The 15306-nt window shown below is 55.4% G+C and overlaps 1 protein-coding gene across 4 annotated transcripts in view; it reads right to left on the reverse strand.

Annotated features, from left to right (window-relative positions):
• The window catches only part of spata20 (spermatogenesis associated 20), a 363387-nt gene that overhangs the window by 220676 nt on the left and 127405 nt on the right, over positions 1-15306 (reverse strand). For all 4 annotated transcript variants that reach the window (XM_060844319.1, XM_060844321.1, XM_060844322.1 and 1 more), the window contains exon 14: positions 3255-3454. In XM_060844319.1, coding sequence (XP_060700302.1) covers positions 3255-3454 — 200 coding nt within the window. The remainder of the gene's footprint in view (positions 1-3254; positions 3455-15306) is intronic.

Below are 15306 nucleotides of genomic sequence, written 5' to 3' on the forward strand. Positions count from 1 at the left end.
TGTGGAAACAAGCCCTTCGGCCCAACAAGTCCACACCGACCCTCCGAAGAGGAACCTACCCAGACCCATTTCCCTCTGACGAATACACCTAACACTATGGGCAATTTAGCATGGCCAATTCACCTGACCTGCCAATCTTTGTGACTGTGGGAGGAAACCGGAGCACCTGGAGGAACCCACACAGACAAGGGGAGAACATGCAAACTCCACACAGACAGTCGTCATAGGCTGGAATCGAGCCTGGGACCCTGGTTCTGTGAGGCAGCAGTGCTTACCACTGAGCCACCGTGCTGTTTGCTGCAAGAGAGTCATTTTTTTTTCCATTTTAGTCCGTTACCAAAAACTACAGCAAAAAGACATGGACTTCGTAACAGACGGTTTCAGTGGTTCCGTTCCTGAGGGAGAGTGCAAATGGAGTTTCAGTTTAACATTTCATCAAAAGGACAGATTTGCATAGGCTCGTATTTACTATTTAAACTTACAATTAAGCTGTTTGTTTTCAATGGATTAACTCTCTTTTGAAAAGCTTCGAACATGTCTCTGAGAAATCAATGGAGCATCAAGAGGAGAACAAAAGGAGTATCAACAAGAAAAAGGACTTCATTTCAATTTATTCGGAGAGTCTGAGGCTTTTATCAAATCTCTCTGTCTAGTTTTCAAGCAGACGGAAACCAGTTTGGATTACTGGTCCTGGCAAAAATCAATTTTATTTCTTAACCTTCCCAAATTACAATGCTGTTACTGAAGGAAGACATTCGACAGAAAAGAAGGAAGCCGTATTGTTAAAGAAATGGATCATTACCAGAGCTACTCTTATCGGGGTATGTCAGCCACTCTATTAAGTCCACAGGGAACCAGGCATTTGACAGACCATTTGTTGCCTAATGCCAGGAGCACCCCCTCTTCTCATTTTATTCATCATCATTTCCAACTTCCAATGTATCAGTAGTCGACACAAGGTGTCAATCACATGCAGGATTGGATTGCAAAACCATTCTCTCCACCCACTTTCAACAAACATATTTCACAGAGGGACAATGTTCCACAGCATTCTGCCTGGGCAATTGCTGGATACACTTGCTTTATCAGCACAATGAAGCTATCATTCTGGAAGGAAGATTGTCTTCTGTACTGCTGACCTTTCCATATCATTATTTGGATGGAAATTGAACATAATAAATATCGCATTTCAAGCCAACACACAATGCACTTGATACACTTGTCAAAGGGAATTTGCCAAGAGGATGTGTGGAGGTGGAATTTAACATACCCTGCCAGTGAAGAAAGTCAGTACAACAACAAGTTAGATTTATGTAACATCTTTAACAAAGATTCACACAGTACATTGAGACAAAGGCTGACACTGAGTCAAAGCAGGAAACATTAAAATCAGTGAACAAACGGTGCAACAACTAAGTCAATTTTAAGGAGGATCTTAAAGAAGAGCAGAGAGTTTTAGCAAGGAAATTTCAGAACCTTAGGATCTAGAAAGCTGAACACATGACATGGCAAAGAGTGCGCACAAGAGACCACTGATCAAAGAACAGAGATTTCAGGGGTTCCATGCCTGAGGGAGTTAGAAACATGATAGGGGTGAGGCCATAAAGAGATTGAAAATTTTTAAGTTAAGATATTCTGGACACCCATAGTGGAGGATACCATAGCTGAGCTCAATCTGTCGATTACCCTTGTACTCCCCGCAGCAGCTGTCTCTGGGCATGGATCTAAAGTAGAAATCCTGGCTAATTTTGGCTCTCTCCATCCCTAAATCAGAGTTATACATCATGGAAATAGGCCATTCAGTGCACCATGTCTATGGTGACAATGTACACCAAATTACACTAATCCTACTTACCTGTACGTGGGTCCATAACCCACTATGCCCTGGCATTTAAATGCCCATCCAAATACTTCTTAAGTGTTATGAGGAGAATACCTGCCTCCACAATCTTCTCAGGCAACATGTTCCAAATACCTACCACCTTCTGGGTGAAAAAATCTTTTCCTCAGATCGCCTTTAAACCATTTACTCCTCACGTAGAACTTATGCCCTCAGATCTTAGACACATTTGTCACATGGAAAAGATTCTCATGATCTCCCCTGTCTATGGTTCTCATGATTTTGTATACCTCAATCAAATCCTCCTTCAGCCTCTTTTGCTGCAAGGAAAACAAACCCAGCCAATCCAGTCTCTCTTCACAGCGAAGACTTCATTTCAGGCGACATTCTGGTGAATCTCTACTGCACTCTCTCCAGTGCTGCTGATAGTGTAGCAACCAAAACTGCACACAGTATTCCATTTGGAGTCTAACCAGCGCTCTATATACAACTTTGCTGCTCTATATTCTACACTCCAGCTAATGAAGATAAGCATCGGTATGCCATCTTCACCACCCGTCTACTTGCACTGACACCTCCTGTGATAAATGGACCTGTACACCAAGGTCCCTTTGGTTTCAGTACTCCCTCGGGACCTACCATTCTTTGTGTCGATCCTTCTCTTATTAGATCTCCCAAAATGCATCATCTCATATTTAAGGATTAAATTCCACCTGCCATTGCTCTGTCCAATTTAGCAACTGATCAATATTAGACTGTAGCCTGAGATCATCCTCCCCACTATCATCTTGCCAATTTCCTTGTCATTGGCAAACTTACTAATTATACCTACTACATTCACACCCAAGCAATTAATGCAGTTAACAAACAGCAAGGGTCCCAGCACTGATCATTGTGTCATACTGCTGGGCACAATCATAGAAGCAAAATTCTGCCTAAATCTCCAGTACAGCTAAAATGAATGTACACATTCTGGAGCCAGAAATTTGAGCCTTTTGCTTGAAAGGCTCTTTATCACATCAGGCAATGAACATATTGGTCACTGGAGAGTCAACGTGAGATAGCACTTGGATCTCAGATGGAACTGACATTGGCCACATGGCGTGGTCAACAAAAACTCAACGAAATTATGATGGTCAAACAGTGGGTCCTTTAAGATGACCTCTCCTTTGCAAACCCTGTTCAAATAACTTGTTATATGCTGTACTCATGTGAGTACATGTGACAATAATTCTAATTGTAATTCACTACTTTATCGAATGTCATCATAATAATCCTTCTCAATTAATGACCACTCTATGTACCACTAACAGTGCCAGCTGAGCCTGTTCACTCCAGCTGTAATTCTATATTTTTAACAGCACAACGTTGTAATGTTTAAGTAATGTTAAGCAGAAGTAATGCTTTAACCTACCTGTTTGAGTGGGTAATGTTGTGACATCAGGGCAGTTACCATTTCCGGCAGTGCCACGGGCATACGGTCCAACAGGTTTGTAAATGCCGCCACAAGCTGCCTTGACCTATCACCCCAGTCTGGTCGGTTGGAGAAATTCGCCAGGCGCACGAGATTGGAAGCAGCTACTGCATTGCCACTGGGTTCTGCACCATCCTGGTCTATTTAAAAATATTGAAAATTAAACATTTTTAAAAATCTTGCCCTTCTATCATTTGAACTGAAACATTACTAAACTACAAAGGTCATAACAATGACAAGTAGCTCCACTTTTCTGCTTGCAGTGTACCGGCCCAATGATAAAACCAAAGAGCTAGAAATACTCAGTGGATCTGGCAGCATCTGGAGATGGGGAAAATAAAACAGCTTGTCCTTATTATATGGCACCTTATCCTATATCTCAGATTTGGTAAGAGCACTTTATACCCAGTGAAATGAATTCCAAACAGTTACCAATATGTACTTAGCAAGCTCCCACAAATTGTATGGCATGGTAACAACCAATCTGCCCCTACTTATGTGTTATCATTCTGTGGATCCCAATTATAATTACTGGTAGCATAGCTGCCTTTGAGTCACAAATCACCAGGTTCAAGTCCCACTCCAGGATTTACTAGTCACAGCAGCGCTCATACAACAGATTTGCACCTTAAAAAACTTTTTAGCATTCCACACTATCCTCTAGTCGAAAGGGATAGCCATGGACACCCACATGTGCCCCAGCTATGCCTGTCTCTTTGTCGGTTACGTGGAACAGCCCATCTTCCACAGTTAAACCGACACCATTCCCCATCTTTTCCTCCGCTACACTGATGACTGCATCGGCGCCACCTCATGCTCTCACGAGGAGGTTGAACAGTTCATCAACTTCACCAACACATTCCACCCAGACCTTAAGTTCACCTGGACCATCTCAGACGTCTCCCTCCCTTTCCTGGACCTCTCCATCTCCATCAATGGTGACCAACTCATCACTGACATCTTTTACAAGCCCACTGACTCCCCACAGCTACCTAGACTACACCTCCTGCCACCGTCTCCTGTAAAAACACTATCCCTTATTCCCAATTCCTCTGCTACACCTGCTCCCAGGAAGACCTGTTCCATCACTGAACACACCAGATGGCCTCCTTCTTTAAATACCACAATTTCCCCTCCCATGTGATTGATGATGCACTCCAGTGCATCTCCACTTCCCGCACCCCGTCCTCAAACCCCACTCCTCCAATTGCAACAAAGACAGAAACCCCTGGTCCTCATCTTCCACCCCACCAACCTCTGTACACATTGCATCATCCTCCACCATTTCTGTCATCTACAAATGGACCCCATCACCAGAGATATATTCCCCTCCCCACTCCTATCCGCTTTCTGTAAAGACCATTCCCTCCACAACTCCCTTGTCAGATCCACGCCCCCACAACAAACCACCATCCCCTCCCCGGCACCTTCCCCTGCTACCGCAGGATTTGCGAAACCTGCATGCACACCTCCCCCAATTACCTCCGTCCAAGGCCCCAAAGGAGCCTTCCACATCCATCAGAGTTTTACCTGCACTTCCACGTGAGAATTCCGAGAAGCACTGCATTCCAACCAGAACTCTATCAACAAACACATCCAGTTATAACCCATCTACCATCCCCTGAGAAAAAGAACAGGAAATGATATCACCACAGGAAATGACATCAACTACCCAAAGAAACCTAAACATATAAATCGAAAACAGGAATCATCAGCAGTGAAGACGTTGGCTAGTAGGGTGACAAAACATCTGGAAGTGAACCTTCCAACTCAGCGAGCAAACCTATATCCAGACATTTACTGTATCTATTGCTCCCGATGCAGTCTCCTCTATATCAAGGAGACAGGACACCTATGTGCAGACCCGCTTCAGAGAACATCTCTGCGACAGCCGCACCATCCAACTCCACCTCCCCATTGCCAAACACCTCAACTCCCATTCTGCCAAGGACGAGCAGGTCCTGGGCGTCCTCCAACGTCACTCCCTAACCAGCTTAGAGGAAGAGCGCCTCATCCACAGACTCAGGGCCTTCCAACGCCACAGCATCAATAGGGAATTCACCAGTTTCCTAATTTGCCTTCCCCCCACATTATCCCAGTTCCATCCTTATAACTCGACACCACTGTCATGACCTGTCCATCTTCCTTCCCACCCAAGCAGTCCACCCTCCTCTCCAACCTATCACCATTACCCACACCTCCATTCACCTATTGCACTCCCCCCCAGCCCCACCCCTCCCATTTATCTCTGCACACCTGAGGCTCCCAGCCTCATTCCTGATGAAGGACTCCTGCCCGAAATGTCGATTCTCCCGCTTCTCAGATGCTGCCTGACCAGTGCCTTTTCAGCGTCAACAACAACATAAATGGCCTCCCTCTGATTTTACAATTACACAACATGGCTCTGCAAGCCACCAATCAGAAGAAATAATATAATAATAAAAAGACCCATGGGTTGCTTGCAATCAGAAATAAAAATAGAAATTTCTGGCAAAACTAAGCAGGTCTACAAATATCTGTGGGGAGAAGGGAGAGGTCACGTTTCAAATCCAGTCACTCTTCATCAGAGGGAGAGAGAGAGGGAGAGAGCGAACGAGCGACACAGAGAGGGAGAGAGCGAACGAGCGTCACAGAGAGGGGGAGCGCGAACGAGCGTCACAGAGAGGGGGAGCGCGAACGAGCGTCACAGAGAGGGGGATCGAGCGAGCTTCACAGAGAGGGGGAGTGAGCGAGCGTCACAGAGAGGGAGAGAGCGAGCGAGCGTCACAGAGAGGAAGAGAACAAGCGTCACAGAGAGGGAGAGAGCGAACGAGCGTCACAGAGAGGGAGACAGCGAGCGAGCGTCACAGAGAGGGAGACAGCGAGCGAGCGTCACAGACAGGGAGAGAGCGAGCGAGCGTCACAGAGAGGGAGAGAGCGAGCGAGCGTCACAGAGAGGGAGAGAGCGAGCGAGCGTCACAGAGAGGGAGAGAGCGAGCGAGCGTCACAGAGAGGGAGAGAGCGAGCGAGCGTCACAGAGAGGGAGAGAGCGAGCGAGCGTCACAGAGAGGGAGAGAGCGAGTGAGCGTCACAGAGAGGGAGATAAGCATCACAGAGAGGGAGAGAACGAGCGTCACAGAAAGGGAGAGGGAGAAGCACAGAGAGGGAGAGAACGAGCGTCACAGAGAGGGAGAGTGAGCGAGCATCACAGAGAGGGAGAGTGAGCGAGCATCACAGAGAGGGAGAGTGAGCGAGCACCACAGAGAGGGAGAGAACGAGCGTCACAGAGAGGGAGAGTGAGCGAGCATCACAGAGAGGGAGAGTGAGCGAGCATCACAGAGAGGGAGAGTGAGCGAGCACCACAGAGAGGGAGAGAACGAGCGTCACAGAGAGGGAGAGTGAGCGAGCATCACAGAGAGGGAGAGAACGAGCGTCACAGAGAGGGAGAGTGAGCAAGCATCACAGAGAGGGAGAGAGCGAGCGAGCGTCACAGAGAGGAAGAGAGCGAGCGAGCGTCACAGAGAGGGAGAGCGCGAATGAGTGTCAAAGAGAAGGAGAGAGCGAACGAGTGTCACAGAGAGGGAGATGAGCGAACGAGCGTCACAGAGAGGGAGAGAACGAGCGTCGCAGAGAGGGAGAGAGCGAACGAGCGTCGCAGAGAGGGAGAGAGCGAACGAGCGTCGCAGAGAGGGAGAGAGCGAACGAGCGTCACAGAGAGGGGGAGAGCGAGCGAGCGTCACAGAGAGGGGGAGAGCGAGCGAGCGTCACAGAGAGGGAGAGAGCGAACGAGCGTTAGAGAGAGGGAGATAAGCATCACAGAGAGGGAGATAAGCATCACAGAGAGGGAGAGAACGAGCGTCACAGAGAGGGAGAGGGAGAAGCACAGAGAGGGAGAGAACGAGCGTCACAGAGAGGGAGAGTGAGCGAGCATCACAGAGAGGGAGAGTGAGCGAGCATCACAGAGAGGGAGAGAACGAGCGTCACAGAGAGGGAGAGTGAGCGAGCGTCACAGAGAGGGAGAGAACGAGCGTCACAGAGAGGGAGAGTGAGCGAGCATCACAGAGAGGGAGAGAGCGAGCGAGCGTCACAGAGAGGAAGAGAGCGAGCGAGCGTCACAGAGAGGGAGAGCGCGAATGAGTGTCAAAGAGAAGGAGAGAGCGAACGAGTGTCACAGAGAGGGAGATGAGCGAGCGAGCGTCACAGAGAGGGAGAGCGCGAGCAAGCGTCACAGAGAGGGAGAGAACAAGCGTCACAGAGAGGGAGATGAGCGAACGAGCGTCACAGAGAGGGAGATGAGCGAACGAGCGTCACAGAGAGGGAGATGAGCGAACGAGCGTCACAGAGAGGGAGATGAGCGAACGAGCGTCACAGAGAGGGAGATGAGCGAACGAGCGTCACAGAGAGGGAGATGAGCGAACGAGCGTCACAGAGAGGGAGATGAGCGAACGAGCGTCACAGAGAGGGAGATGAGCGAACGAGCGTCACAGAGAGGGAGAGAGCGAACGAGCGTCACAGAGAGGGAGAGAGCGAACGAGCGTCACAGAGAGGGAGAGAGCGAACGAGCGTCCCAGAGAGGGAGAGAGTGAGCGAGCGTCCCAGAGAGGGGGAGAGTGAGCGTCACAGAGAGGGAGAGAGCAAATGAGCGTCACAGAGAGGGAGAGAGCAAATGAGCGTCACAGAGAGGGAGAGAGCGAGCGTCACAGAGAGGGAGAGAGTGAGCGAGCGTCCCAGAGAGGGAGAGAGTGAGCGAGCGTCCCAGAGAGGGAGAGAGTGAGCGAGCGTCCCAGAGAGGGAGAGAGTGAGCGAGCGTCCCAGAGAGGGGGAGAGTGAGCGGCACAGAGAGGGAGAGAGCAAATGAGCGTCACAGAGAGGGAGAGAGCGAGCGTCCCAGAGAGGGAGAGAGCGAGCGAGCGTCACAGAGAGGGAGGGAGCGAGCGTCACAGAGAGGGAGAGCGCAAATGAGCGTCACAGAGAGGGAGATGAGCGAGCGAGTGTCACAGAGAGGGAGATGAGCATCACAGAGAGGGAGAGAGAGCGAGCGTCCCAGAGAGGGAGAGAGCGAGCGAGCGTCCCAGAGAGGGAGGGAGCGAGCGTCACAGAGAGGGAGAGCGCAAATGAGCGTCACAGAGAGGGAGATGAGCGAGCGAGTGTCACAGAGGGGGAGATGAGCATCACAGAGAGGGAGAGAGAGCGAGCGTCCCAGAGAGGGAGAGAGCGAGCGAGCGTCCCAGAGAGGGAGAGAGCGAGCGAGCGTCCCAGAGAGGGAGAGAGCGAGCGAGCGTCCCAGAGAGGGAGAGAGCGAGCGAGCGTCCCAGAGAGGGAGAGAGCGAGCGAGCGTCCCAGAGAGGGAGAGAGCGAGCGAGCGTCCCAGAGAGGGAGAGAGCGAGCGAGCGTCCCAGAGAGGGAGAGAGCGAGCGAGCGTCCCAGAGAGGGAGAGAGCGAGCGAGCGTCCCAGAGAGGGAGGGAGCGAGCGAGCGTCCCAGAGAGGGAGGGAGCGAGCGAGCGTCCCAGAGAGGGAGGGAGCGAGCGAGCGTCCCAGAGAGGGAGGGAGCGAGCGTCCCAGAGAGGGAGAGAGCGAGCGAGCGTCACAGAGAGGGAGAGAGCGAGCGAGCGTCCCAGAGAGGGAGAGAGCAAATGAGCGTCACAGAGAGGGAGAGAGCGAGCGAGCGTCACAGAGAGGGAGAGAGCGAGCGAGCGTCCCAGAGAGGGAGAGAGCAAATGAGCGTCACAGAGAGGGAGAGAGCGAGCGTCCCAGAGAGGGAGAGAGCGAGCGAGCGTCACAGAGAGGGAGGGAGCGAGCGTCACAGAGAGGGAGAGCGCAAATGAGCGTCAGAGAGGGAGATGAGCGAGCGAGCGTCACAGAGAGGGAGATGAGCATCACAGAGAGGGAGAGAGAGCGAGCGTCACAGAGAGGGAGAGAGCGAACGAGCGTCCCAGAGAGGGAGAGCGCAAATGAGCGTCACAGAGAGGGAGAGAGCGAGCGTCAGAGAGGGAGAGCGCAAATGAGCGTCACAGAGAGGGAGAGAGCGAGCGTCAGAGAGGGAGAGCGCAAATGAGCGTCACAGAGAGGGAGAGAGCAAATGAGCGTCACAGAGAGGGAGAGAGCGAGCGAGCGTCACAGAGAGGGAGAGAGCGAGCGAGCGTCACAGAGAGGGAGAGCGCGAGCGAGCGTCCCAGAGAGGGAGAGAGCGAGCGAGCGTCCCAGAGAGGGAGAGAGCGAGCGAGCGTCCCAGAGAGGGAGAGAGCGAGCGAGCGTCCCAGAGAGGGAGAGAGCGAGCGAGCGTCCCAGAGAGGGAGAGAGCGAGCGAGCGTCCCAGAGAGGGAGAGAGCGAGCGAGCGTCCCAGAGAGGGAGAGAGCGAGCGAGCGTCCCAGAGAGGGAGAGAGCGAGCGAGCGTCCCAGAGAGGGAGAGAGCGAGCGAGCGTCCCAGAGAGGGAGAGAGCGAGCGAGCGTCCCAGAGAGGGAGAGAGCGAGCGAGCGTCCCAGAGAGGGAGAGAGCGAGCGAGCGTCCCAGAGAGGGAGAGAGCGAGCGAGCGTCCCAGAGAGGGAGAGAGCGAGCGAGCGTCCCAGAGAGGGAGAGAGCGAGCGAGCGTCCCAGAGAGGGAGAGAGCGAGCGAGCGTCCCAGAGAGGGAGAGAGCGAGCGAGCGTCCCAGAGAGGGAGAGAGCGAGCGAGCGTCCCAGAGAGGGAGAGAGCGAGCGAGCGTCCCAGAGAGGGAGAGAGCGAGCGAGCGTCCCAGAGAGGGAGAGAGCGAGCGAGCGTCCCAGAGAGGGAGAGAGCGAGCGAGCGTCCCAGAGAGGGAGAGAGCGAGCGAGCGTCCCAGAGAGGGAGAGAGTGAGCGGCACAGAGAGGGAGAGAGCAAATGAGCGTCACAGAGAGGGAGAGAGCGAGCGTCAGAGAGGGAGAGCGCAAATGAGCGTCACAGAGAGGGAGAGAGCGAGCGTCAGAGAGGGAGAGCGCAAATGAGCGTCACAGAGAGGGAGAGAGCAAATGAGCGTCACAGAGAGGGAGAGAGCGAGCGAGCGTCACAGAGAGGGAGAGAGCGAGCGAGCGTCCCAGAGAGGGAGAGAGCGAGCGAGCGTCCCAGAGAGGGAGAGAGCGAGCGAGCGAGCGTCCCAGAGAGGGAGAGAGCGAGCGAGCGAGCGTCCCAGAGAGGGAGAGAGCGAGCGAGCGTCCCAGAGAGGGAGAGAGCGAGCGAGCGTCCCAGAGAGGGAGAGAGCGAGCGAGCGGCACAGAGAGGGAGAGAGCGAGCGAGCGTCCCAGAGAGGGAGAGAGTGAGCGGCACAGAGAGGGAGAGAGCAAATGAGCGTCACAGAGAGGGAGAGAGCGAGCGTCAGAGAGGGAGAGCGCAAATGAGCGTCACAGAGAGGGAGAGAGCGAGCGTCAGAGAGGGAGAGCGCAAATGAGCGTCACAGAGAGGGAGAGAGCAAATGAGCGTCACAGAGAGGGAGAGAGCGAGCGAGCGTCCCAGAGAGGGAGAGAGCGAGCGAGCGTCCCAGAGAGGGAGAGAGCGAGCGAGCGAGCGTCCCAGAGAGGGAGAGAGCGAGCGAGCGAGCGTCCCAGAGAGGGAGAGAGCGAGCGAGCGAGCGTCCCAGAGAGGGAGAGAGCGAGCGAGCGTCCCAGAGAGGGAGAGAGCGAGCGAGCGGCACAGAGAGGGAGAGAGCGAGCGAGCGTCCCAGAGAGGGAGAGAGCGAGCGAGCGTCCCAGAGAGGGAGAGAGCGAGCGAGCGTCCCAGAGAGGGAGAGAGCGAGCGAGCGTCCCAGAGAGGGAGAGAGCGAGCGAACGTCCCAGAGAGGGAGAGAGCGAGCGAGCGTCCCAGAGAGGGAGAGAGCGAGCGAACGTCCCAGAGAGGGAGAGAGCGAGCGAGCGTCCCAGAGAGGGAGAGAGCGAGCGAGCGTCCCAGAGAGGGAGAGAGCGAGCGAGCGTCCCAGAGAGGGAGAGAGCGAGCGAGCGTCCCAGAGAGGGAGAGAGCGAGCGAGCGTCCCAGAGAGGGAGGGAGCGAGCGTCCCAGAGAGGGAGAGAGCAAATGAGCGTCACAGAGAGGGAGAGAGCGAGCGAGCGTCCCAGAGAGGGAGAGAGCGAGCGAGCGTCCCAGAGAGGGAGATGAGCGAGCGAGCGTCACAGAGAGGGAGATGAGCATCACAGAGAGGGAGAGAGAGCGAGCGTCCCAGAGAGGGAGAGAGCGAGCGAGCGTCCCAGAGAGGGAGAGAGCGAGCGAGCGTCCCAGAGAGGGAGAGAGCGAGCGAGCGTCCCAGAGAGGGAGAGAGCGAGCGAGCGTCCCAGAGAGGGAGAGAGCGAGCGAGCGTCCCAGAGAGGGAGAGAGCGAGCGAGCGTCCCAGAGAGGGAGAGAGCGAGCGAGCGTCCCAGAGAGGGAGAGAGCGAGCGAGCGTCACAGAGAGGCAGAGAGCGAGCGAGCGTCACAGAGAGGCAGAGAGCGAGCGTCACAGAGAGGGAGAGAGCGAGCGTCACAGAGAGGGAGAGCGCGAACGAGCGTCACAGAGAGGGAGAGAGCAAATGAGTGTCACAGAGAGGGAGAGAGCGAGTGAGCGTCAGAGAGGGAGAGCGCGAACGAGCGTCACAGAGAGGGAGAGCGCGAGCGTCACAGAGAGGGAGAGAGCGAGCGAGCATCAGAGAGGGAGAGAGCGAGCGAGCGTCCCAGAGAGGGAGAGAGAAATTGAGCGTCACAGAGAGGGAGAGAGCGAGCGAGCGTCCCAGAGAGGGAGAGAGCGAGCGAGCGTCCCAGAGAGGGAGAGAGCGAGCGAGCGTCCCAGAGAGGGAGAGAGCGAGCGAGCGTCCCAGAGAGGGAGAGAGTGAACGAGCGTCCCAGAGAGGGAGAGAGTGAACGAGCGTCCCAGAGAGGGAGAGAGCGAGTGAGCGTCCCAGAGAGGGAGAGAGCAAATGAGTGTCACAGAGAGGGAGAGAGCGAGTGAGCGTCACAGAGAGGGAGAGAGCGAACAAGCGTCAGAGAGGGAGAGAGCGAACAAGCGTCAGAGAGGGAGAGAGCGAACAAGCGTCAGAGAGGGAGAGCGCAAATGAGCGTCACAGAGAGGGAGAGAGCAAATGAGCGTCACAGAGAGGGAGAGAGCAAATGAGCGTCACAGAGAGGGAGAGAGCGAGTGAGCGTCACAGAGAGGGAGAGCGCGAGCGAGCGTCACAGAGAGGGAGAGCGCGAGCGAGCGTCACAGAGAGGGAGAGCGTGAGCGAGCGTCACAGAGAGGGAGATGAGCGAACGAGCGTCACAGGGAGGGAGAGAGCGAGCGAGCGTCACAGAGAGGGAGAGCGTGAGCGAGCGTCACAGAGAGGGAGAGCGTGAGCGAGCGTCACAGAGAGGGAGAGAGCAAACGAGCGTCACAGAGAGGGAGAGAGCGAACGAGCGTCACAGAGAGGGAGAGAGCGAGCGAGCGTCACAGAGAGGGAGAGAACAAGCGTCACAGAGAGGGAGATGAGCGAACGAGCGGCACAGAGAGGGAGAGAGCGAGCGAGCGTCACAGAGAGGGAGAGAGCGAACGAGCGGCACAGAGAGGGAAGAGCGAGCGAGCGTCACAGAGAGGGAGAGAGCGAACGAGCGTCACAGAGAGGGAGAGAGCGAGCGAGCGTCACAGAGAGGAAGAGAGCGAACGAGCGTCCCAGAGAGGGAGAGAGCGAACGAGCGTCCCAGAGAGGGAGAGAACGAGCGTCACAGAGAGGGAGAGTGAGCGAGCATCACAGAGAGGGAGAGAACGAGCGTCACAGAGAGGGAGAGAACGAGCGTCACAGAGAGGGAGAGTGAGCGAGCATCACAGAGAGGGAGAGAACGAGCGTCACAGAGAGGGAGAGAGCGAACGAGCGTCAGAGAGAGAGAGAGAGCGAACGAGCGTCACAGAGAGAGAGAGGGAGCAGCACAGAGAGGGAGAGAACGAGCGTCACAGAGAGGGAGAGTGAGCGAGCATCACAGAGAGGGAGAGAACGAGCGTCACAGAGAGGGAGAGTGAGCGAGGGTCACAGAGAGGGAGAGAGCGAGCGAGCGTCAAAGAGAGGGAGAGAGCGAGCAAGCGTCACAGAGAGGAAGAGAGCGAGCGAGCGTCAAAGAGAGGGAGAGAGCGAACGAGCGTCACAGAGAGGGAGATGAGCGAGCGAGCGTCACAGAGAGGGAGATGAGCGAACGAGCGTCACAGAGAGGGAGATGAGCGAACGAGCGTCACAGAGAGGGAGAGAACGAGCGTCACAGAGAGGGAGAGAGCGAACGAGCGTCGCAGAGAGGGAGAGAGCCAACGAGCGTCACAGAGAGGGGGAGCGCTAACGAGCGTCACAGAGAGGGAGAGAGCGAACGAGCGTCACAGAGAAGGAGAGAGCGAACGAGCGTCAGAGAGGGGGAGCGCGAACGAGCGTCACAGAGAGGGGGATCGAGCGAGCTTCACAGAGAGGGGGAGTGAGCGAGCTTCACAGAGAGGGAGAGAGCGAACGAGCGTCACAGAGAGGGAGCGTGAGCGAGCGTCAGAGAGGGAGAGAGCGAACGAGCGTCAGAGAGGGAGAGAGCGAGCGAGCGAGCGCCACAGAGAGGGAGAGAGCGAGCGTCACAGGGAGGGAGAGATGGAGCGAGCGTCACAGGGAGGGAGAAAGGGAGCGAGCGTCACAGGGAGGGAGAAAGCAAACGAGCGTCACAGGGAGGGAGAAAGCGAACGAGCGTCAGAGAGCGAGCGAGCGAGCGTCACAGAGAGGGAGAGAGGGAGTGAGCGTCACAGAGAGGGAGAGAGGGAGCGAGCGTCACAGGGAGGGAGAGAGCAAACGAGCGTCACAGGGAGGGAGATGAGCGTCACAGAGAGGGAGAGAGGGAGCGAGCGTCACAGAGAGGGAGAGAGCAAACGAGCGTCACAGGGAGGGAGAGAGCAAACGAGCGTCACAGGGAGGGAGAGAGCAAACGAGCGTCACAGAGAGGGAGAGAGCAAACGAGCGTCACAGAGAGGGAGAGAGCAAACGAGCGTCACAGGGAGGGAGAGAGCAAACGAGCGTCACAGGGAGGGAGAGAGCAAACGAGCGTCACAGAGAGGGAGAGAGCAAACGAGCGTCACAGAGAGGGAGAGAGCAAACGAGCGTCACAGGGAGGGAGAGAGCAAACGAGCGTCACAGGGAGGGAGAGAGCAAACGAGCGTCACAGGGAGGGAGAGAGCAAACGAGCGTCACAGGGAGGGAAAAAGCAAACGAGCGTCACAGGGAGGGAAAAAGCAAACGAGCGTCACAGAGAGGGAGAGAACGAGCGTCACAGAGAGGGAGAGTGTGAGCGTCACAGAGAGGGAGATGAGCGAACGAGCGTCACAGAGAGGGAGAGAGCAAACGAGCGTCACAGAGAGGGAGAGAACGAGCGTCACAGAGAGGGAGAGTGAGCGAGCATCACAGAGAGGGAGAGAACGAGCGTCACAGAGAGGGAGAGTGAGCAAGCATCACAGAGAGGGAGAGAGCGAGCGAGCGTCACAGAGAGGAAGAGAGCGAGCGAGCGTCACAGAGAGGGAGAGCGCGAATGAGCGTCAAAGAGAGGCAGAGAGCGAGCGAGCGTCACAGAGAGGAAGAGAGCGAGCGAGCGTCAAAGAGAGGGAGAGCGCGAATGAGCGTCAAAGAGAGGCAGAGAGCGAGCGAGCATCACAGAGAGGGAGAGAGCGAGCGTCACAGAGAGGGAGAGTGAGCGAGCGTCACAGAGAGGGAGAGAGCGAACGAGCGTCACAGAGAGGGAGATGAGCATCACAGAGAGGGAGAGAGCGAACGAGCGTCACAGAGAGGGAGAGAGCGAGCGAGCGTCACAGAGAGGGAGAGAGCGAGCGAGCGTCACAGAGAGGGAGAGAGCGAACGAGCGTCACAGAGAGGGAGAGAGCGAACGAGCGTCACAGAGAGGGAGAGAGCGAACGAGCGTCACAGAGAGGGAGAGAGCGAACGAGCGTCACAGAGAGGGAGAGAGCGAACGAGCGTCACAGAGAGGGAGAGAGCGAACGAGCGTCACAGAGAGGGAGATGAGCATCACAGAGAGGGAGAGTGAGCGAGCGTCAC

The sequence above is a fragment of the Hemiscyllium ocellatum genome, chromosome 25 (genome assembly GCF_020745735.1).
Source record: "Hemiscyllium ocellatum isolate sHemOce1 chromosome 25, sHemOce1.pat.X.cur, whole genome shotgun sequence".
In the NCBI taxonomy this organism is placed as follows: Eukaryota; Metazoa; Chordata; class Chondrichthyes; order Orectolobiformes; family Hemiscylliidae; genus Hemiscyllium; species Hemiscyllium ocellatum.